The sequence below is a fragment of the Sylvia atricapilla genome, chromosome 26 (assembly GCF_009819655.1).
Source record: "Sylvia atricapilla isolate bSylAtr1 chromosome 26, bSylAtr1.pri, whole genome shotgun sequence".
NCBI classification, from domain to species: Eukaryota; Metazoa; Chordata; class Aves; order Passeriformes; family Sylviidae; genus Sylvia; species Sylvia atricapilla.
The window spans coordinates 1,969,082-1,991,678 of NC_089165.1; the positions used below are offsets into that span (position 1 = coordinate 1,969,082).

Genomic DNA, 22,597 nt, shown 5'->3' on the forward strand with positions numbered 1-22,597 from the left:
CCACTGCCCTGGACAGCCCTTCCAGTGCCTGACCACCCTTCCCATGAAGAAATTCCACCCAATATCCAATCTGAACCTCCCCTGGAGCAGCTTGAGGCTGTTCCCTCTCATGCTGTCCCTTGTTCCCTGGGAGAAGATAAGGAGATATCAACCCCCACCTCAGATGCTTCTCACCTTGCCAGGAATTTTTATTCTTTTTAGGTCAAGGGCTGTTGACTATTTGTCCTTCCAGTCTATTTCCCAAAACTCGCTGGCACGTGGCCCAAATCCTGCCCAGCGTGGTGCGGATTTTGCAGCTGTGGGGAAGGAGCTGCTCCACCACATCTCTGTTTCCATCAGGCCAAAGGATGTGGGAGGTGCCACATCCCTGCCAGGACCTGTGCTCTACACCCACTCCCCAGCCCCAGGAATAAGTGACTTGGGTTGGACAGGAAATCTCCAACGGAAGGGTTTTTGCACCTGAGAACGCTGACGAGGCCCAACCGAAGAGTTCTGGGGAAAGGTTTTTATTCCATCAGAGCTTTCGGTGGAAACAGAGCGAGGCCAGGCCAGTCCTGCCCTGGCCCCTCAAACCTGCCAGCTCAGCCCCCTGCCCACACAGCCCTGGAGCTGTGGCCACAGCGTTTCCCAGCTGGTGGATCAGCCAGGGCAGCAAAGAGCAGCAGTTCTTTCAGCAATGACTTCGTGGATCAATTTAATTAATTGATTTAATAGCAAAATGTACTTACTGGAGGCGTTTTTTAACCTGCTGACACCCAGTTATTTTTCTGCTCAGTTTGAGGGTTCCTTGCCCTGGCCCAGAGCCACAAGCCCAGGCTGGGGGCAGAGGAAGGAGAGTTGGGGGTCACAGGAGAGAGGGTTGGGGGTCACAGGAGAGAGGGTTGGGGGTCACTGTGGGAAGGGTTGGAGGTCACAGGAGGGAGAGTTGGGGGTCACAGTGGGGAGAGTTGGGGGTCACAGTGAGGAGAGTTGGGGGTCACAGGAGAGAGGGTTGGGGGTCACAGGAGAGAAGAATTGGAGGTCACAGTGAGGAGAGTTGGGGGTCACAGTGAGGAGAGTTGGAGGTCACAGGAGGGAGAGTTGGGGGTCACAGGAGAGAGGGTTGGGGGTCACAGGAGAGAAGAATTGGAGGTCACAGTGGGGAGAGTTGGGGGTCACAGGAGGAGAGCCCAGAAGTGGAGGAGAGGAGGAGGATGGGGCCCAAGGGGACCTCAGATCAAGAGCCAGATTCCTGGGTACCCACAAATCCTCCAGGCTGTAAGAGCAAGGCCCCAAAAGTGCCTTCATTTTCTGTGAGATTTGCTGCAGTAGGTCAAAATGTGCTAAAACCTGCAAATTAATGAATATTTATTTTACACTGGGGCATTGCTGTGCAGCAATAAGGCCAATTCCCAATTCTCAGCTGAGCAGAGGCCTTGAGGAGCCCGTGGGGACACCAGGCACTGTCCCCTGGGCACATCTCCCACGGGCCAAAGTTCATTGGTGATGGCCACAAGAACCAGCCCAGAGAATCAGCTGCTGAACCCATTTCACTGCCTCTGCTGGCTGGTGGCAGTTACGGACAAAATAGCCTCTCTTTGTGACACGAGTGTCACCAAGGCTCCCTGCAGGACCTGCCAGCAGTGTCCCAGTGCCTGTCCCCACCCCACAGGGTGCTCCTGTCCCCGCATGTGGACCTCTGGAAGTTGGAAGAGATGAGTGAGGATGAGTTTCCTACACTCCAACAGCATCATCGAGCTGGAAGAGTCCCCTACGGATCAGTACCAGCACCTCTCTTCTTTTCCAAGGTTTCTGTTGTCGATTAAAAACCCACGACAATCCACCTGAAGGATTTCTGAGGGATATTTTCCAAGATTTTCCAAGCTATTTTCCCTTCTCCCATTGGGCTGTCCCATCCCTGGCCAGCAGTGAAATGTCTGACAACTAGAAAGGCAAAAAATACACCTCCAATTCTCACATTTCTTCGTGGAATTCAGGTGAATCACTGGTCCTACACTGTGCCCTCCTCTCCCTCCGTGACAGGAGAATGGGTATTTTTTCTTCTTTTCTGAAGAAAATGCACGTGAAGGACAGAGATTTCTAACAGGGAAAACCAGAATAAAATTTTGAAAACAAGCAAACAAACAACCCCAAACGAAACAAACAGACCCCAAACCAAACAAACCTCAAACCAAACAAAAAACAAAAACTCAAACAAAACCACAAACAAACGAAAAAAAAAACAAAAACAAAAAAGCAAACCAAACAAAACAGAGAGGAAAGAAGAAAAAACCTTTTGGCTGAATCCAATTCTCCTCTGCTCCACCACATTTCCTGATGGCAAAGTAATTTCCTCCTGCTGTGAGAAGAGGTGATTTTCCCCAGGCCTTGGGTATTTGTTCATACCTAAACCATCCCCACCATCTGCACTCCTCTTGTCAGAGAAATCTCTAATTTTGCACCTCAGTTTGCATCTTCCAGGCCCTGCCACATCCTCTTTTCTTCCTGGGTCCGTGGCAGCAACCTCTGCAATTAGATTTGGCTAATTAGAAACCTGGAGTGGTTTGGGCTGGAAGGGACCTTAAAGTTCATCTCATCCCACCCCTGCCATGGCAGGGACACCTTCCACTGTCCCAGGTCACTCCAAGCCCTGTCCAGATCCTTAGGCACTGCCAGGGATCCAGGGGCAGCCACAGCTGCTCTAGAAAATCCATTCCAGGGTCTCCCCACCTTCGCAGGGAGGAATTGCTTCCCAATATCCCATCTAAATTTCCCCTCTTCCATTTTAACCCCATTCCATTTGTCCTGACACTGCAGTTCTGATGTGGATTCTCTGATGCAGAATCCCACTCTGGTTTCCCTGGAGCCCCTTCATGTCCTGGAAGGGGTCTGAGTTCTCCCTGTGAACAGCACCCAGAGGTGCTCCAGTTCCCTTGTCAGCTCTGTGACCTCCTCTGGACTCGTTCCAAGGACAGTTCCATGTCCTTCTCGTGGAACCATGCACAGAATTCCAGGTGGGATCTCCTGGGAGCAGAGCAAGAGTGGCCCGGGCTCAGTCCATGGTTGTGCTGGGTGTGGTTTGAGTGCTCTGAGCTGGGAAAGCCTTGGAGTACAAAAAGGAGGCATCACCTGGGGGAAAAAGCAGGAAAACAAACCAAGGTGGATGAGAGCTTTTCTTCCAGGCCCCTGACAACTCCTGACAGGTCAGAGCCTTCCCTGCCTCACATCCTTCTGATGGATTTAGGGACAACATCATCTCCTGTCACACAGGGATGGAGGGGACAGTGTAGGACCAGAGCTTCTCCTGAATTCCATGGAGATTTGGAATTGTGGTTCAGATTTGGCAGTGTGGTTTTGGCAGCCCAAAGCTCTCTGTGCCTTCATTTCAGGCATTTCACTGCTGGCCAAGGAGGGAACAGCCCAGTGGGAGAAAGGAAAAATAGTTTGAAAAATCTCCTTTTCCCTGGGTTCAGGGAATTCCTCAGGGATCTGAAACAGAGGTCAGGGAGCCCTGAGCTGGTTTTGGTCCCGTTTTTGTGCTGCTGAACAAAATCTGAGAGGGATGGAAAGGTCATTTTGTCCTTGTGCTGTGTGCAACTGATAACCAGGGGCGTGCTGGTGATAAGATTGGGGTGCTGGTGATGAGATAGGGTGGGATGAGCCAGATCAGGCTGGGGGATCTGTTGAGGTGTCACAGTGATGATCAGATGAGTAGCAACACTGTCACCTTATCGCTGTGGGTGCTCAGAAGGTGAAGCTCATCCCTTCCCTCACAACACGGAGAGTGGAAAATTCCAAAGAGCCTGAAAGGTTTGGGTAGAACAGATGAGTGCAGGGAAGGAGGGAAGGAAGAAAAGAGAGGATTTGGGGAAGTTTCTGGAAGAGGAGCAGCTGCCACAGAGCCTCGAGTCTCCAACCCCTGCTGCCTTTATCAGGGACACGGCTCTTATCCAAGCCCAGCTCCCTGGGATCGGCCAGGGAAGGGGCTGCAGGTGCAGCAGGGGTTTCACCTGCAGCAGGGAGCAGGGGGAGAGATTCAGGGCTGGATAAATCCCTGCTGTGGATGGGAGACAGGAGAGGCTGCAGGCCCTGGAGACCTGGAGTGGTTCCCACTGAGGGGGCTGAGTCCCTCTGGAATGGCAGAACAGGGATGATCAGGAAATCATGGAGATCAATTCCAAGGAAATTCCTCTCAGTGGTGCCTGTCAGACCCTGCACACCCAAGAGCAAGAATCACAGATTCACAGGAGTCCTGGGGCTTCAGGTCCTGCTCATCTCACTCCTTTTTCCCCTTCCAGCGACTCCTGTTATTTTTCAATGCTCTTGGAACAGACAGCTTCCAACCCAGCTCAGCCCCAGCCCAGGCAGGATAAACCCTTTCCCTTGGTGCTCTGGCATAATCCCAAGGGATTTATGTCCTGCCTGTCGGGGTGTGGATACACACACTCAGAATTGTCCCCAGCTAAAGCAGAAGTTTCTCTGGGAATACTCCACTGGTGCTTTCCTTCCCTGTTCAAAAAAAAAAAAAAATTATAGCAGCGTCCAGTTAACCAAAAATTTATTGCAAAAAACCATTTGAATGCAGAAAATGGTTTTGTTTTGAAAACAAAGTCTAAACAAAATGTTTTGGCAGCGGCTCTCAAGTAGAAAACACATGGAGCCTTCTCTTTTCCAGCTAAAGAGCTGCTTTCTCTGGGAGGAAAACAGAGAGGAGAAGTTTTTTCCTGCACTAAGTGACTGAACAAACAGGAACAAGGCAGGTTCTCCTGGATACCTGTTTTCCTCTCTCCTGGGAGAGGTCAAATATCCAGAGTTCAGCATTCAGGACAAGTCGGTGGGGCTGGGAGAGAAAATACCCCAAGAAGGGTTGGTGTCTCTGCAGGCTTCTGTCTGAGCACAGAAACTTAGGACTTGTTTCTCCTCCAGCCTGGCTCAGTGACCGCTGGGACCGAGGTTAATTCAGATGTCGATAAGGTTAATTCACCTAAATCCTCCCCAGATCTTTGTTTTCAGCCCAAATCCCACTGTCACCGAGGGGCTTTTGGCTGTGCCCTGGCCTGAGGCTGTTTGTTTTCCCCCAGGACAAGGTGCTGGGGGAGAGCTGCTCTGTGGCTTTAGCTACCAGGAGATGGTGAGAGATAAATTCTGTGTTCTCTGCAGCTCAGGGCTCCCACCTCCAGCTTCCTCCTCTCCCCCAGCCTTCACAGCCTTTTTTTTACTGCAGCACAGCCCCAGCACGGGCAATCCCCTGCACCGGGGGCGGCTGGACCCACTGCACACCCAGCTGAGCTTTTGTTGTTGTTGTTTTTGCAAGAAAACATGCAAAAAACCTTCCAGCTGTGCAGCAAAACCAGCCCAAAGATTGCCAGGTTGGACAAGGAGAGCACCGAGGAGGGAAATCTTGGCTTAAAAGAGGGAAAGTACATTGATTTTCTTTGTCAGCCTGGTGGAGACGATGAAACTTTTTAAATAGCTTTTAGTTCGTGGGTTTAATTACGTTGTCGTTAATTAGTGGTGTTACGGGTTGTAGTGTGAGGTATTGGGTAGGTTTTTAGTTATTTTGTGGTGGTTTTTATTCTTGTGAATACACAGTGTTTATTTTGATGTGTTTGGGGTAGTGTAATATAATTAATTTGTTGGTGTTTTTTATTTTTATATTTGGATTATTGTTTGTTGTATTATAGGAGTTTTATTTGTTTGGTTTGTTTGATTGTAGTATATGTTTTACAGTTATGGGTAATTTGGATTATCCAAATTAGAATTATCCAAAATTTAAATGATATATATATATAACATATAATATGTGTATTATATATTACAGAATTTAAATTCTTGTTATTCAAAATATTATTAATTTTATGGGTTATTATTTATGGATAATAATGGATAACAGCCAACATATTAATTATAGACAATGTGTTATTCTTAAATTACTTCTGGCATATAGCAAAGCTCCTTTTGTGGGAACACAGCCTGGAAAAACGACTAAAACTGTAAAGTTTGTTGAGCTAACCTTGATATGCTGCAATGAACATTCACTGCTTTGTTTGCTAAAAATGTATAAAAAGGTGAGGAAGTTTTGGATCTGGGGCTGTGTGGAGGCTGGGATTTTGTCAGCCCCATCCACACCCAGAGCTGAGAATAAAGCAATTTTCTAGCACTAAAAATGCAGCGTTGGAGGGTTCTCTTATCCTGCTGGGTTTTGGGGTATTGGCAACGAGCCTGAGGCAGTTGCCAGCATTTCTCAAAGTTCAATGATCTGAGCCATGGGATGTTCAGAACACAGAATAGTTTATTTATAGAGTGACCAGTTTTTAAGCTTGAAAAACAGAATTTCATCAGCACAGAGGGGCCAGGTGGGATCCAGGAGGTGAGGGATTGGTCCTGGAATTGTCTGGGAGCCACCTTGGAGGGTTGGGTGACACCTGCTCTGTGCTGGCCAGGGCTGCAGGGGGACAAACCAGTGGGACCAGCTCTGTCCCACTGCTCCTCCCCATCCCAGTTGCAAACCAGCTGCTTCTTGCCCTAATCCAAGGGGAAAAGGACTCGGTGGCTCCCTGTGCTGTGTCCCACCCCATGCAGACCCCACCAGAAACGTGCACGTGGTGGTTTCCTGGGAAAGCATTCTTTGGTGATGGATCTGGGAAAATCCAGGATTTCTGGAGCCAGCGCAGTTCATCCTCAGTGAGCCTGGGAGGCACAAAGCTCTGGGATCCTGGGACAGCTTTGGAATTGGGAAAATCCAGCTGTGGAATTGGGAAGGAGCTCTGCCATGTCCGTACTCCCAGGCTGGGTCAGGCTGGAGGCGCTGGGAGGCACAGCTGAGTGTCCCTGTCTGTGGGGACACCACGTCCTCCACGACCTCAGTTCCCGAGGAGCATTTGAGAGATTAAAGCAAAACTTCACAAAGAGCCTTTCCAGGTCCATGCAGGGCAGGTGGAGGAGCGGAGAAGGGATCTCAAGGAAGAGCTGCTTTGGCCTTGTCCCCTGTGTCTGGCCCGTTTTCGGGCTTGGCAGCAATGCTGTAGTAGTAGGAGCGGATGACGTTTTCCACAGCCACAAATCCTGGACGTTCTTCCCATCTGCAAGGGCAGAGAGGAACAAATAAAGTCATCAGAGAGGACAAAACTGGCCTGATGTAATGAGGGGACACACAGAGACCCTGGGGAGAGCAGCAGCCTGGCTGTGCCAGGGCTCAGGAGGCAGCTGAGACTTTTCTGAGCTGGAGAGGGGCAAAGACACCGAGCCTTGGGGATCTTCCAGGACTGGCACAGACAAATGGGAGGGGTCTGATAATAAAAAATTCATCTTGGGCTGGGGAATCATCACAAACAGACAAAGGCAGGAGACATCATTTGCTTTGTGCTGTCACCATGCAAACAGTGTGGTGAAGGTGTCCCCGCCCATGGCAGGGGCTTGGACTGGATGGGCTTTAAGGTCCTTTCCAATCCAAAGTTCCAATCCCATTCTGGGATTGGGTGACTCTGATGGCGCTGAGGGACAGCCTGGTGAAATGCTCACCTGTATGTCCAGCACTGCTGCATCAGGGAGTACATCTCAGCCGGGCACTCCTGGGGACAGTCCATGCGCTTGCCCTGCTCTATGAAGCTGATCACCTCAGGCCCCTTCATTTTCTGGGATGGGAGCAAGCAGGAAAGGGATTAATGTGTTCAGGGCTGGCAGCAGGGTTAGAGGAGACAGGTTAGAGCTGGGCCTGGGGTGGAGCTTTAGTCCCACACCCCCCACACCCAGCAGAGTCGCTGTTCCCACCCCAGCAGCTGGAACTGGTGTCACACGCTGTGGCCAGGCCACACTGCACATCCCATCCCATAGACCCTGCACATCCCATCCCACAGACACTGCACATCCCATCCCACAGACCCTGCACATCCCATCCCACTCACCCTGCACATCCCATCCCACTCCCCCTGCACATCCCATCCCACTCACCCTGCACATCCCATCCCACTCACCCTGCACATCCCATCCCATAGACCCTGCACATCCCATCCCACAGACCCTGCACATCCCATCCCATAGACCCTGCACATCCCATCCCACAGACCCTGCACATCCCATCCCACAGACCTTGCACATCCCATCCCACTCACCCTGCACATCCCATCCCACAGACCCTGCACATCCCATCCCACAGACCCTGCACATCCCATCCCATAGACCCTGCAGATCCATCCTGTCCCTCCTGTCAATTCCATCCCACCCACCCTACTCACCTCACCCCTCCTGTCCTACCAACTCCACCCCACCCATCCTGCCCACCCTCCAGCTCCCACCCCACCCAAGTACAGGCCCAGCAGTGGATGAGAATTGATTTTTTTATCTCTCAAGTGAACAGAAGGATCAAAGAGAAGAAGGATCAAAAAACTCTGCTTCAGTTCAAACCCAAATTAATTCTGTTTGTTTTCTATTTCTTCTCTCTTAAAATGAACACAAAGCCACAGTATCCAACTGAATTTATGCCTTTCCCAAAGTGAAGTGGGCTGTCTCCTTTCCCACATGTCCAGCTGTGGGAACACCCCCTCAAGGGAATAGGAACTGTGAATTCAGGGTGTCCCTGTTGTGACTGTGACACCCATGGGTGACAGAGCCAGCTCTGCTGATGCTGTTGTACACCACAACAACACGAAGACTCTGACTTCAGAAGGCTGAAAAAGTGACTCTTTTCTTGTTGGGATGTGTCTCTCTTTTTATACTATTCTACACAGACCAATCTGATTGGTGAAATAAAGGCAAACCTCTTCAATCACATTGGTCAGACCAGAGGGACATCAAGAAAAAGACCCTCTTAGAGAAAAATGTAAACAGATTTACAGTTACAAAAACACGTCTCTCGTTTACAGAAAGTTCCCTGAAAATAGAATTTCAGGAACTAAAACATCTCAGGCACGAACCAAGGCTACACTCTGCCTCACCTTGTGGGGTTTTTCCCTCACCTTGTGGGGTTCCTACCTCACTCTGAAGGGTTTCTACCTCACCTTGTAGGGTTTCTGCCCGAAGCTGAAGGCCTCCCACATGGTCACCCCGTAGCTCCAGACGTCGCTCTTGCTGGAGAACTTGTGGTAGAGGATGCACTCTGGGGCGTACCACTTCAAGGGCCACTTCCCTGCTGTCCTGGCCTGCAGAGTGAGGAGGGACATTCCCAGCCTGAGACACGGAGTGCTGGGAGCTGCACCTGAATTCTGCTCGGTGTTTGTGTCAAATCTCACAGTGCTGAAAACAATCCCCTGAAATTGGAGCTCCAAAGCCCAGCCAAGGCCCTGCTGTGCTGTTTGTGCAGGTGCTGAATGTCTGTGGTGCCGCCCTTCTCCTGCCACCTGCCCCCAGGGCTCAGTTAAACCATGGAGTCATGGAATGATTGGGGTTGGAGGGACCTCAAAGCCCATCCAGTGCCACCCCTGCCATGGCAGAGACACCTCCCACTGTCCCAGGCTGCTCCAAGCCCTGTCCAGCCTGGCCTTGGGCACTGCCAGGGATCCAGGGGCAGCCACAGCTGCTCTGGGCACCCTGTGCCAGGGCCTCCTCACAGGGAACAATTCCTGCTCAATGTCCCATCTAAATTTCAGTGGGAAGCCATTCCCGGTGTCCTGTCCCTCCATCCCTTGTCCCAGTCCCTCTCCAGCTCTCCTGGAGCCCCTTTAGGCCCTGCAAGGGGCTCGGAGCTCTCCCTGGAGCCTTCTCCTCTGCTCTCCCAGTCTGGCTCCAGAGCAGGGGCTCCAGCCCTGTGACCAATTTATTGGCCTTGTCTGGACTCATTCCAACACGTCCTCATCTTTCTTGTGCTGGAGCCTCCGGAACTGGACACAGAATTCCAGGTGGAGTCTCTCCTTTAGCTGAGCTCTGCTGGGAGGATCAGCCCTGGCCGATTTTTTATCACCTTCTCTTCTCTCTGGCTCCTCTTATCTCCCTGCCCTGCATCCCTCTGCTGCCTCTGCATCCTCCTTGTCACCAGAGCTCTGCAAAGCCCCTTTGAATGTCACATCAGTGAGGCAGAGCCTGACGTTGTGCAGAGGGGTCCATGAGCAGCCCAGACCCTCAAGCCTTGGAGGTTCTCATCCTCCCAGCCAGGAGGGCTCCTGCTCCAGACCCTTTGCTGTGCTCACACCCACCTTGTAGTAGCTGTCATCAGCTCCCAGAGCCTTGGAGAGCCCAAAGTCACTGATCTTGGCGTAGTGCTGGTTGACCAGCAGGACATTCCTGGCTGCCAGGTCCCTGTGGACAAAGTTCTTCTCCTCCAGGTACTTCATCCCCATGGACACCTGGTGCATCAGCTCCACAATGTTGCTCGTTGTGATCTCGTCCCTGGGGAAGGTGAAAGGAGAATTCAGTAATAAAGGACTTGCTGTGGTCCCCTCTGACTTTTCCAGCTGCAAGGGAGAATGAGCATGGAGATCTCTGCTCCAGAAGCGTCAGCCCTGGAGCCTCACACGAAAGATTTCTCTTTCTGCTCTTCTCAGCTTTCCTGCACCTACCAGGGGGGCTTTTGAAGCAGATTTTGAGAAGAAACACAGAAGCTCAGCCACGTTTTATCCAACACTCACTTCTTGGAAGCCAAGAACCTGTTGAGGGGCCCTCCAGAGGCCATCTCCATCACGAGCATCAGCGACTCGGCCTCGCACACCCCGATCATGCGCACGATGTAGGGGTTGTCCAGCTGGTGCATGATCTGCGCCTCCTTCATCATCTCATCCTTCACTGTCTTCTCGTTGTTGCTCTTCAGCACCTTGATGGCCACGTCGATCTGCTTCCTGCACGGGGGAACAGCTGTGGGATGGGCTGAGCACAGCTGGGATCCAGCCCAAAGCCAGGGTTGGAAATCCCTGCTCATGTGACACTGTTGGACCTCTCAACAGCCTGTTCTGGCCGAGCCCTGCCCCGTTCTGGTGTCCCAGCATGGAGAGGAAAGGTCACCTCACCCTTGTGGGTGTAGGCTGGGAGTTGCCATCCCTGATCTGGAGACAGCTCCCCTCCCACACTGAGATCTGGGTCATCAGTGCCGTTTTTCCTGGAGGAAACTGAGGCACTAGTAGGTAAAGACCATCACATTCAACCAGCAACAGAGCCAAGGGTGGCACAACTCCTCAGTGTCACTGCTTTGGCCAGTGACAGGAATGTGGAATTGTTCCTCTGAGCCCAGCAAGTCCCTTTGGAAGTGGCAGCTGTGTGCCTGGGAATGTGGGGCACCTTACACAGCCAGGGCAATGCAGCTGTCAGTGAAAATCCATGGAAAGCCATGGAATTACAGCATCATATCATAATATCATGGGATTGTTGGGGCTGGAAAAGACCTGCAAGGTCATCAAGGCCAAGCCCTGACTGAACACACCATCCCTGCCAAACCCCACCACAAAATCTGCTCATTTCCTGAACACTTCCAGGGTGGTGCCTCAACCATCACATCCATCAGCCCTGACCTTCCAGGTCATTTCTTATCCAGTCCATTGTCATGTTGGGGCCCACCTAGTGACCAACAGGACAGCTGGGGACACCTCGAGCCCAGTCCGGGTCCCTCTGCTCCCCCTTCCCCAGCAACCTCACTCACTTCCTCATTTTGTAAACTCCCTTCTTGACGCAGCCAAAGTTTCCTGCCCCCAGCTCCACCTCATCAATCATCAGGTGATCCCTCTTCAGGAACAGCTTCTTGTCCTTCAGCTCCTCGGGGTCGCTGTAGGGGCTCTCGTAGACACTGGTGTCCATGGGCAGCAGGCGGGATTTTCCTGCCCCTTGCCAAGAGGAGCACTGGGTTATAAACCTGCCCTTCCCCATCCCGCTGTCCCTCTTGGATTGGGAAGGGTTTCTCTGCTCTTTTGGCCAATTCACCTTCACCTCCAGCATTTCTCATCCCTCCTGGCCGTCTTCCTTCCTATCAACAACCCAGGGCCCCTCCCAGTTCAGACTGCTGAAGGAGGTGGGATGGGGAGAGGGCTCTGAGCATTCCCACCCCACAGACCCTGGATGGGTCTGAGCATTCCCACCCCACGTATCTGCCCTGTCAGCCCTGGGCAGGGCTTTACCATACTGGAATTCAGCTGAATTTCACTGAGTATTTAGTGAAAATTTTGGATAAGACAGGGCTGCGTTTCCTGGGTAAGGATAGGAATTGGGTAGGGCTGGATTTCCTGGCAGCCTGGTGTGGGTGCAGGACCCTAAAATGTCTGAGGTGGGCCTGGGTGCTTTTGTAAGAAAGGGGCTTTGTAGCAGGGCTCCAGGGAGTCCCCAGGCTCCTGGGACATCCCAGTCCTGTTCCCTGTGAGGAGGAGAGGGCTCTGGAGGTGCTCACCTACAGGGTCTGGGGTGTACCCGTCTGCATTGAGAGAGCCCAGGGTTCTCTGGAAGAGAAATGAGGAGAAGGTGGATAAAGGAGAAATTCCTTCAGCTGAAAATGGAGGGGAAAGGGACAGGGAGACTGCACCCCAACAGATCCCAGCTGCTGATCCCCCTGAAAGGCCCTGAGATGGGCTGAGCACAGCAGGGATCCAGGGACCCTGAGCACAGCACCCTTCTCCCAAGGGCTGTGCAGGGTGAGGACTCTCTGTCCCCATCCCAGCCAGGACTCACAGTTTGCAATGAGGCAGGAAGGGGGGGGAAGGCTGAAGGCAGCTCAGGTCACAGCCAGCACAGGGAGAGTGGCCCTGTGAGCACACAGGGACAGTGCAGCCACTGTCCCCACAGCAGAGAGCGACAGGGTGCACAGCTTGGAAAGCCAGAGTCACAGAATCCCAGAATATCCTGAACTGGATCCCACAGGTCCATCAGTGCAGCCCCTGTCCCTGCACAGACACCCAACAATCCCACCCCGAGCATCCCTGAGAGCCTTGTCCAAATCCCCCTGGAGCTCTGGCACCTTGGGGCTGGGACCATTCCCTGGGGAGCCTGGGCAGTGCCCCAGCACCCTGGAGGCCACTGTGGGTTGTGAAAGCACCCTGAGGTGATGGGTGAGCCCCCAGGTCTCACTCAGCCCCCTGGGATCCCCAAATCCCTGGAATCCAGCACAGCTCAGCCCTCAATGACTGAGCAGGGACATTCCCTGGGACAAAGGGAGCACAAAGCCCTGGCCAGGGGCCAGCGGGAGCAGCACGGCTGAGCATTCCCAGAATCCCAGCACGGCCAGCAGGGCAGGGATGGAGGCTCCCCAAGGACAGCCCCGCGTGTTGCAAGGAGCTCAGGATGAATGGAAACCCTTCTCAGCTCTCCCAGGGGCTGTGCCCAGCCATTCCCCACCCGAGCTGGGAAGGGAACAACATCCCAGCTGGGCTTAATAAAGTCCAGGGCAGTTCCTGAGCTTTTAGACAAAAGCAGGGTTTGAAGAGCAGGGTTTGATCAGCCAAGCTTGAACTGCAGCAATAGTAAAACCACTGAGGTGCCAATAAAACAGAGCGTCCCCCAAACTTACGCTCACGGAGGGGTGGGTGGGTGGAGCTGGTGCTGCACAGGCTGTGAATCAGGAGAGAGGGTTTGTCATCAGGAGTTTGTCATCAGGAGTTTGTCATCAGGAGTTGGTTATCAGGAGTTTGTGATCAGGAGTTTTCCCTAAGCAGGGTCACAGCATCACCCCTGAAGGGCCCTGTGGGTCTGATCCCATCCCCTCCACCCCCCAAAGGAAAATTTCCACAGCTTTAGCCTAAAAAGGTGTGGAAATGTGTCTGGATGTAGATGTTATTCCCAAATTTTCTCTGGGAAGGTGCCACCACTGGAGCACCCCATGGGTGCAGGGGCAGAGAGTGGCTGAGCTGTGCCCCAGGTGACTCTGAGGTGACATTTGTGACACGTGGACCCCGAGTGCCCCCTGGTTTGGAGTGTTCACAGCAGGGCCCAGCCTTGCAGGACATGGATTTCCCTGCTGCTCAAAAAGCAGCTCACACTCCAAATCTGTCTGTTGGGCACCAAATCCTTTTGGCCACCGACTCCTGCCCTGGGGCCACCTCAGGCGGGGCGTGGGGAGTGACACCACCAGGGAGCCTGGCCCAGAGCCCTCGCTGCCCTCCCCTCCAGGGCTGGGCACAGGAAGGGGGATTTGGGCTGGCACTGCTGCACTGGGGACACGGCAGGGCCAGGGGTGGCACTGAGGGTGGCAGCTCACCTGGCATGTTGGGGTTGGGGCAGGCTTCCCTCAGGTAGAAAATCAGCCCATCTGGTTTGAGTTTCAAATACTCCACCAACTGGGAAAGGGATGAGAGGAAAAAGAGATTAATTGTGAGAAGATTTTTTTTTTTTAATTATTGAAGGCAACTTTTGTGGCTTAGGGCAATGATTCCTCTCAGATTTATGGCAGGCATAGACCAGACTGTTTCTGTCCTCTATTTGTGCACACATCAGGGATGTCCCAGGGTGAGATTGCATCCCTGGATATCTGCCAGAGCTGGGAAGAGCTGGGGAAATTCGATAAGGGCCCAAAGAAAGACAAAATCTCCAGTCTGAGTAGGGCATGTTCAGTGCAGTGGTATTGCTGTGCCAGCCAGGAAGGGTTTAGGCCCTGAGAGAAAACAGATCCTTTCCCAGAGGAGCTGCAGGGTTTGTTCCGAGGGTCCCAGGCAGTTGTTGGTGGCAGCAGCCCTGGATCCAGCTCAGAGGGGACATCACTCAGCCTGGGGACATCCAGCCCAGGGACCAGACCAGGGGACACCAGGCTTCCCCTTCTCCTCCTGGCTGGCTCAGATTTCAGATTTCAGCTGCAATCAGGAGCTTGGCACGGTTCTGTCACCATCATAATGCCCCAAAGTCTTTGTTTTCAATAAAATTCCCAGTGAAAACAGCCCTGGGAATTCGGGAAATTCAGCAAAATGGGGTTTCTGTCCCTCAGACTGCCCTAGCCAGGAGGGAGCTCCAGCAACCCATCCCTGGATAAATTTAGTTAATGGTTTAACTCTTAAATTACTTGTTTTAATTAATTAATCCCAAGCAATATATGTATTAATTATAAATAGTGTATTATTCTTCAATTACTCTCAGCCAGCACGGAACAAGGTTGCCATGAGCTACTTTTGCAGGAGCACAGCTTGGGAAAAATACTGGAATTTTAAGTTTTGATAAACTAACTCTGATATACTCCAATGAACAAAGGCTGGGAGAGGAAGATGGATTGAGGTTGGACGTCTGGAATGCAGAATTTATGGACCACAAGGAGAATTTGGAGAAACCAGAAGAAAAAGAAGAGACTAAAAAAGATTCAGTTTAGGCATTGGATAATCCCTGATAGAGGAAAAAAAAAAAAAAAAACCAACCTAAAAAGTTTAAAAATATGGTCTAATTAGCAGAAAAAGAGAGAAATTAATAACCAATAGAGGATAGAATACTAATTAATGAAAGAGAATTAGCACAGAATCATGGAATATTCTGGGTTGGAATGGACTCCTGAGGATAAATGGTGATGATTATTAATTATTAAGTGAAGGGGATCAAACCCACGAGGGTGGTGTTATGATGTCATTTTGAACCAATGAACATTAAATTCTTTCTCTGTATAAATAAGTATAAATATATAAGTGTACAGATAAGTGACAAAGTTTTGGATTAGGGGCTGTGTGGAGGGCGGAATTTTGTCAGCCACACACAAACAAACCCTGGCCAGGAATAAAATAATTCCTGACTGGCTGACACTCAAAAGATGCTATCAGAGGCGTTGATTTATCCCTGACGATTTTGAGGGATTTGGTAACGCTGAAAAGCCTGGAAAAGGTGCCTCAATTTGTGAGGACACCCAGCCTGGTACCTGCCAGAGCGTGTCGAACTTGGTGCCCTCAGGAATGGAATATTTCCCAGATTTATCGTGATCCACCCTGTAGTGGTACACAGTCTTGCCATAGACGAGGGACAGGGCGTAGGAACGGTTCTCCTTCTTCTCTCTCAGCCTGGCAGGAAGGAAAATCATCAATAGATTATTAAAAGCAGCTCTTGGCTTTACTCTGAGGATTGTCAGTGTCAGTGGTGAGTGGGCACGTGGAGAGGTGTCCCTGCATCCCTGTGTAAAAGGCATAAATTATGTATATTCCAGCCTAAAATAAAATGCAAGAGGCTGGCTGGAGCTATTTTTAAATTTAAATAACAGACCTGATCTAGTACCTCCTAGCTCAGGTTAAAAAAAAAACCCTCCATTAAGACAAAAAACTCCCAGAGGCCAAAATTAAGGCAGAGCTGACCAAAGCCCTAAAGTTGGGTTCACTGGAATTGTCACCTTTGTCATTGGAACCTGCCCAACACCCTCTGAGGCTGAGGAGGGATTTTCACCTGCAGCCTCTGACTGTCTCCTCCACCCTCTCAGCAGATTCCAACCCCCTTTAAAGAGGTTCAGGAGGGACCCTTCACCTCCAGGTTTTCAGCCCTTTACATAGAACCAGAGAATCTCAAAATAGTTTTGGTTCAAAAAGACCTTAAAGGTCACCCAGTTCCAGTTCCAGTCACCCAGTTCCTCCCACTGCTCCAGGCTGCTCCAAGCCCTGTCCAACCTGGCCTCTGACACTTCCAGGGATCCAGGGGCAGCCACAGCTGCTTTGGGAAATCCATTCCAGGGCCTCCCCACGCTCCCAGGGAACAATTCCTTCCCAATATTCCATCTAAACCTACTCTTAGTTTCAAACCGTTCCCCCTTGTCCTTTTGCTCCAGCTCCTGTTGAACTGTTCTCCAGCTAATTCTTTCTTTCCCTAACTCATCCAGGAGAGAATTAAATTATGTTCAGGCTGTCTCACCAGGACAGAGATGCAGAGAAAAACACTCTCCTGTGTTTTCTGGGCCTGACAGGGCCAACCTGTCAGTGTTTATTATAATCTTCCCCCACTGAACCCTCTATCCCTCATCATCCTGTGCAGCAGCAACCAAACTTTATAGAGACATTGAAATAGGAGAAACAAATAAAACTCCGCATCGGCTCTTCGTGGTGGGGGCAGACACTGGACAAGGAGAGGTTTGGGGCTCAGCCCATCTTTGAAATGTCTGTAACCACTCTGGGCACATTCAGCTACACCTCGTCCATCATGTGGAACCATTAACAGCGGGGCACTGGGCTGGGAAATGGGGAAAACCCCAGGGATCCCTGTGGTGCTGTGTTACTCGGGAGTGGAGCTGGAGCCCAGATCCCAATGAATTCCTCTCCGGTGGAAAGGCCACATGGAGAAACTCAGGCAAAAGCAGTCAGCTCACACATCCACACCCCCCATGTGTCTGACTCAGCCAGGACAGGCAGAAGGCCTTAGCACTGGATCAGTTCTGGCAGGTTTATTGCCAGGAGCCGAAGGGAAACCCAGAGTCAAGAGGGAGATCATCAGCTTGTCTCCACTTGGGGTTGATTTGGGTTCAGCAGCCAATGACCTTGAGGTCTGGGGGAGGAACAAAGGGCAGGGAAGGTCAGTGTCCTACAGGGGACACACGGCTGGTCACCAGCTCCCAAAACCAATGGAGACTCAGAGGAAAGAAGAAACCAAAGGGCCAGGGGCATCAGGGAGGGGGGAAACCAGGGCAAACCATCGTGTACAGGGCACCACTGGGGAGTTCTCTCTGCCAGGCTGGGCAGGTGACTGTGGTCTGTCCTGCCCAGGGCAGACCCGGGGTATCGTGTCGAGGGGCTGCAGGGATTGCACAGACCCCAGCACGTCGCAGGGGTTTGGATACTCACAGGAATTTCCCGTCGGGCTGTGCCCCCGAGTAGAGCCTCCGCTCCGCCTCCTCCCGGCTGATGTTGCCGTGGTACCAGGGCATCCTCTCGTGGGCTGTGGTGGCCACCAGCTTCTCCACCTGGGGAGCCTGGCTGATGATGGCCTGTTCCAGGGCATCCCCCTGGGAAAGAGCAGGGAAAGAGATCTCCTGCCATGCTGCTGATGGCTTCAGCACAGCTCATCTGAGGCACTGGCAACTTGGAAAGTCTCATCAGTAACTCAAACCCAGCAGTGGCTGAGTTCTGTTCTGCTGCAGAGCAGAATTCCTGCCTTATCTCAGCTGACCTAATCCCTTAAATCCAGATGGGGTCCTTTGGCTTTGATGAGGGAAGAGAGAAGGCACCACGTTTATGTGGAGAATGTTAATGTTTGGGTGATGGGGTGTCATTCAGCCTCATGCTCCTGGTCAGTGGCAAGTTGGATCTGAGTCACAGCTGAGTCCTGGCAGCCCAAAGGGGCACCGTGTCCTGGGGGCACCAGGCCCAGGGAGGGATTGTCCCACCCTGCTCTGACTGGGGCAGCCTCACCCCAGTGCCGGGGGCACTTTGGGCACCACAGGATCAGAAGGATCCAAAGCTGTTGGAGAGTGTCCAAAGGAGGGACACGGAGCTGGGGAAGGGTCTGAGGAGAGGCTGAGGGCACTTGGCTCGTCCAGCTGGAGCAGAGGAGACTGAGGGGAGGCTCCTCGGGGGCTGCAGCTCCTCCTGAGGGGAGGCGGAGGGGCAGGGGCTGAGCTCTGCTCTGGGACAGGGACAGGAGCCCAGGAAGGGCTGGAGCTGTGCTGGGGCTGGGCTGGAGCTCAGGGAAAGGTTCTTCCCCCCGAGGGTGCTGGGGCACTGCCCAGGCTCCCCAGGGAATGGTCCCAGCCCCAAGGTGCCAGAGCTCCAGGAGGGTTTGGACAAGGCTCTCAGGGATGCTCAGGGTGGGATTGTTGGGTGTCTGGGCAGGGTTGGACTGATGATCCCTGTGGGTCTCTTCCAGCCCAGGATATTCCATCACTCCATGATTTCCCTTAGAGCACAACCTTTCTGGTGTCCTGCCCTCCTGGCTGCTCGGCCACCAGCGCTTGGCAGGGTCGGTGCCGTTTGGGGCAGAGACCCTGAATTGCTCGCCCCGGGCTCACTCCGGTGTTAAACCGCTGCTGTCCCTTTGCCAGGAGGTGGCGATGTCCTTTGTGTTATCTGCAGGTGGCCACGGACCGGCTCTGGGGGAAACCCTACAGAATCCCCCGTTCTGGGAGAGAATTCTGCTACAAAACACCTCATTTTAGCACAGAACACGTCATTCAGCTATAGGAACCCTATAGAACACCTCGTTCACCCTATAAAATACCTCATTCTGTCAAACACGTTTGGTGTAAATAGGCCAAATTTAGAGCGCTTCTGTAGAAAGGCTCCATAAGGAGATTGCCATTTGTCTCTGAGGACTTAAAAGAAAATAGAGGATCCCAGAATGATTTAGGTTGGAAAAGACCTCCAAGGTCATCGAGTACAAGCTGTGACCCATCCCCACCTTGTCACCAGCCCACAGCACTGAGTGCCACATCCTGGCCTTCCTTGGACACCTCCAGGAAAGGGGACTCCAAACCTCCTTGGGCAGCCCCTTCCTACAAAACAAAATGACCCCTGGAAGTGTCTGAGGAGCCAAGGTGGAGCAGGCAGAAAGAAATGAAGTCCATGGCTGCCAGTGGGACCATTTAGAGTTTCGATTTTGCATATATTGTAGATGTTCCAGTCTGCAGTAAAATGCAGGAATTTGTTTGCGGCTATTTTTAAATTTAAATAACACACAGACCTGATCCAGCACCCTCTGCCTTGGTCTCATGGGTAAAACCTTCACTGAAAAAAAAAAAAAATCAAAAAGCCAAACCTCCACAGAGGCAAAAATTCCACTCCAAAGAGTAAAAAAGTCCAGAGCAAGAATCTAAGTCTGGTTTCATTTCAGCACATTTGGAGACACAGGCACAGGCATCTTACATATGGAGAGATATTCCCAGAAATCACAGAATATTCTGAATTGGAAGGGACCCACAAGGACCATCAAGTAAAATTATCAAGCAAATGCACCCATATGGGGATGGAACCCGAACCCCTGGCATTATTAACATCGTGCTCTGACCAACTGAGCCAGTCCCAGGACTGGGACGGAGACTCTGCTGCCAGCAGTGCCAGGGACACGTCCATGGCATTGGGCCATGTCTTTATGTGCCTCTGGAGCTCCGTGGTTAGGTTTTGGGATGGATTTGTTTGGTTCTCGGATGAGTCATTGGATCTTGGGATGAACTGGTTTAATTCTGAGATGGGTTTGTTGGGGTTTGGGATGGGTTTGTTGGGGTTTGGGATGGGTTTGTTGGGGTTTGGGATGGGTTTGTTTAGTTCTGGGATGAGTCACTGGATCTTGGGATGAACTGGTTTAGTTCTGGGATGGGTTTGTTGGGGTTTGGGATGAGTTGTTGACTTTATGGATGGGTTGTTGGGTTTGGGGGTCTGAGCTCTGGTCTAAGGCAGGGAGCATCCCATGGGCTGCAGAGGAGAAAGACACTTGGGGGAAAGTGAGCTCCAGCTGTTCCAAAGACGGGTCTGAAGGCCTGGGGAGGTTTTTAGACCAGCGTGTGCAGAAGAAATGGGGAAAGAGCAGGATTCAGACCCCTGGTAGCACCAGCACCCTCCAAGAAGAGGAACCCCACTCCGCTGTGCCACGAGCAGGACACGACAGCGCCACAGGAGCCACAGCTCCCCAGCCCACCCCGGAAAGCCCCAGTACCTCCAGTTTCCAGGTCTGCCGCACGTATTCTCGCACCATGTTGTCCCTCATGCTGTCGAAGACGCCGGGCTGGGGCTCCACCCCGCTGGGGCGGTTGCAGGGTTTGCGCAGGGGGCAGCAGAGGCCGTCAGCATCCTTGGAGTAGAACTCGCAGAGCTCCTCGGGGCCGCAGTGCGCCTTGCCCCCCAGGATGGCGTAGGTGCCGTTGAGCTGGCGCTCGATGGGGTAGTGGTAGAACTGCAGGTCGCACACCATGGACAGCACGTAGCCGCCCAGGCTGCGCAGGCACTGCCGCAGCAGGAACAGCCCGTCTGCCATCCCCGCCAGCTTCAGGTGCTCCTCGGCCTCGGAGCGCGCGATGCTGCCGTAGTAGAAGGGCAGGTGGGCGGCCGCGTCCGGCATCTCCCCGTGCGCCCTCGCTCGCCGCGGGTGCTCACAGCCTGCTCAGAGAGAAGGGTTGGGAATGGGGCAGCCTGCAGAGCCTGTGGAGAGCAGGTCAGGACTTTCCCAAGGGTTGTTGTTGCAATAGGACACAATAAAGATGCTTGGCTCCAGTCAGAAGGGAATAGAAATCAGAAGCTTTATTTACAAGCCGTTTAGCCTTTTTATAACGTGCTTCACTAAGAAGGCACATTATTGCTCCATAGAACTGAGACCTCTCCCATTGGCTAAGTAACAGAAATAGCAAACAACACCTGTTCTTATGGGACAGGAATATTGTTTACACAAGGTTGTTTTGGGAAAAAGAAAACTGTTGAAAAGTTTCCCTTGGGAAGAGCTCAGGCTCAGAAAATATTGGCTCCACAGGTTGCTCTGGAGGAGCTGGGGGAAGATATTCCAAACAGTTTCGAATCTTTGCACCTGCTGCTTTTCCAACTTGTTTACTTGCAAAGATGTTTGTGAAGAGGTGGTGGTTTGGATGACCCGTTGGGTTCAGTGTATCAGTACAGCAGGTAAAAAGGATGTGCCTTTTTAATGAACACTTCTATATGCCCTCCAAGAAGATTGGAGTCATTTCATTGTTTCAGCCGTCCCCAATACAATAATGATGTATTTATGGAAAATGGGGCCCTGAAGCATCACCCTGCAAAGTGGTTTAGCTGGGGTCCAGATTTCCCTGTCTAGAGGTTCTCCCTCTGGCTCTCTGTGGGGTCGTTTCAAACTCACAGCATCCCACATCCCTCTGTTCTGCCCTTATTGGGGCTGGGAAGTGTAAATAAAAATCCACCTGATCTTGATTTAAAGATCCCAAGCAACAGAGTGTTGGGTTTTATCTTCTTTTCTTTGTGTTAGAGCCGGGATTAGCACACGGGAGTCGCAGTTCTCCTGTTTGGACTCGGTGTTTATTAACTCTTATTTATATCACAGCTCAGGAGTGTGAGCTCTAATAACAAGACAGAAAATGGAGGTGCCTCTAACTCTTTCCATGGTTATTTAAGTACTAATCACCCAATAACGAGATGACACCTATATTATTTATACTTTTGACCAATAACTGACCACCCAAGGCCCACAGTGCAGACATCTTTTACCCAATTATAAAAAAACACCCGAAACCAAGAAGAAGAAGGTGAAGACGAAGGACCTAGACAACGCCTTAAATCCTCCATCTTGCCCCATATATATTACTATATACTAAAACCCCAAATTCTAAGTTTTCCATCCAGTGAGATCACACAATACCATTCAAACTACACACCCACAACCCCAGTGCTGTCACTCAATTCTGGAAGCCTGTTCCACAGCCTCAGGTCAAATGTAGTCCTTGCTTGAGGGCCAATGCCCCTCAGCACAGAAAGACTGAAATTTTCAGCCTCCAGCGTTCCAACAACAGAGAATCCACTTGATCTTGATTTATAGACACCAAGGAACAGAGAAACCACCTGGGACTGATTTAAAGATCTCAAGCAAGTGAGAATGCCCCAACTCCTACAGTGAGTTCCTCCAGTGCTTGATTACCTTCACTATTAAAACTGTGCTCCTTAAATCCATCCTGATGTTTTTAGCCTTGACTTCCTACCATTTTCTCTCCAGCCCTGTTCACAATAAAAGGAAATTCTTTGGCCTCTCTGAATAAATGAGTTTTGCCATGGAGGTCTAGAAGGCCAAAGCCTTAAATACATTAAGATTAAAACACGAGGTGAATATGAAATGTCTAAAACAACATTTAGATAAACAACTGCACCAAGCA

At 51.6% G+C, this 22,597-nt stretch overlaps 1 protein-coding gene across 1 annotated transcript; it reads right to left on the reverse strand.

Annotated features, from left to right (window-relative positions):
- Positions 1 to 5,894: 5,894 nt before the first annotated feature.
- ZAP70 (zeta chain of T cell receptor associated protein kinase 70) lies at positions 5,895 to 20,846 on the reverse strand. The gene is made up of 12 exons (XM_066336313.1): positions 20,407 to 20,846; positions 17,604 to 17,764; positions 15,707 to 15,845; positions 14,078 to 14,156; positions 13,391 to 13,431; positions 12,278 to 12,326; positions 11,540 to 11,720; positions 10,539 to 10,745; positions 10,107 to 10,299; positions 8,976 to 9,116; positions 7,501 to 7,613; positions 5,895 to 7,061 (listed from the first exon to the last, which is right to left on the reverse strand). Exons 1-12 carry the CDS (start codon positions 20,806 to 20,808, stop codon positions 6,938 to 6,940), a joined length of 1,830 nt encoding a protein of 609 aa, XP_066192410.1. The 5' UTR covers positions 20,809 to 20,846; the 3' UTR covers positions 5,895 to 6,937.
- Between the last annotated feature and the right edge of the window lie 1,751 nt (positions 20,847 to 22,597).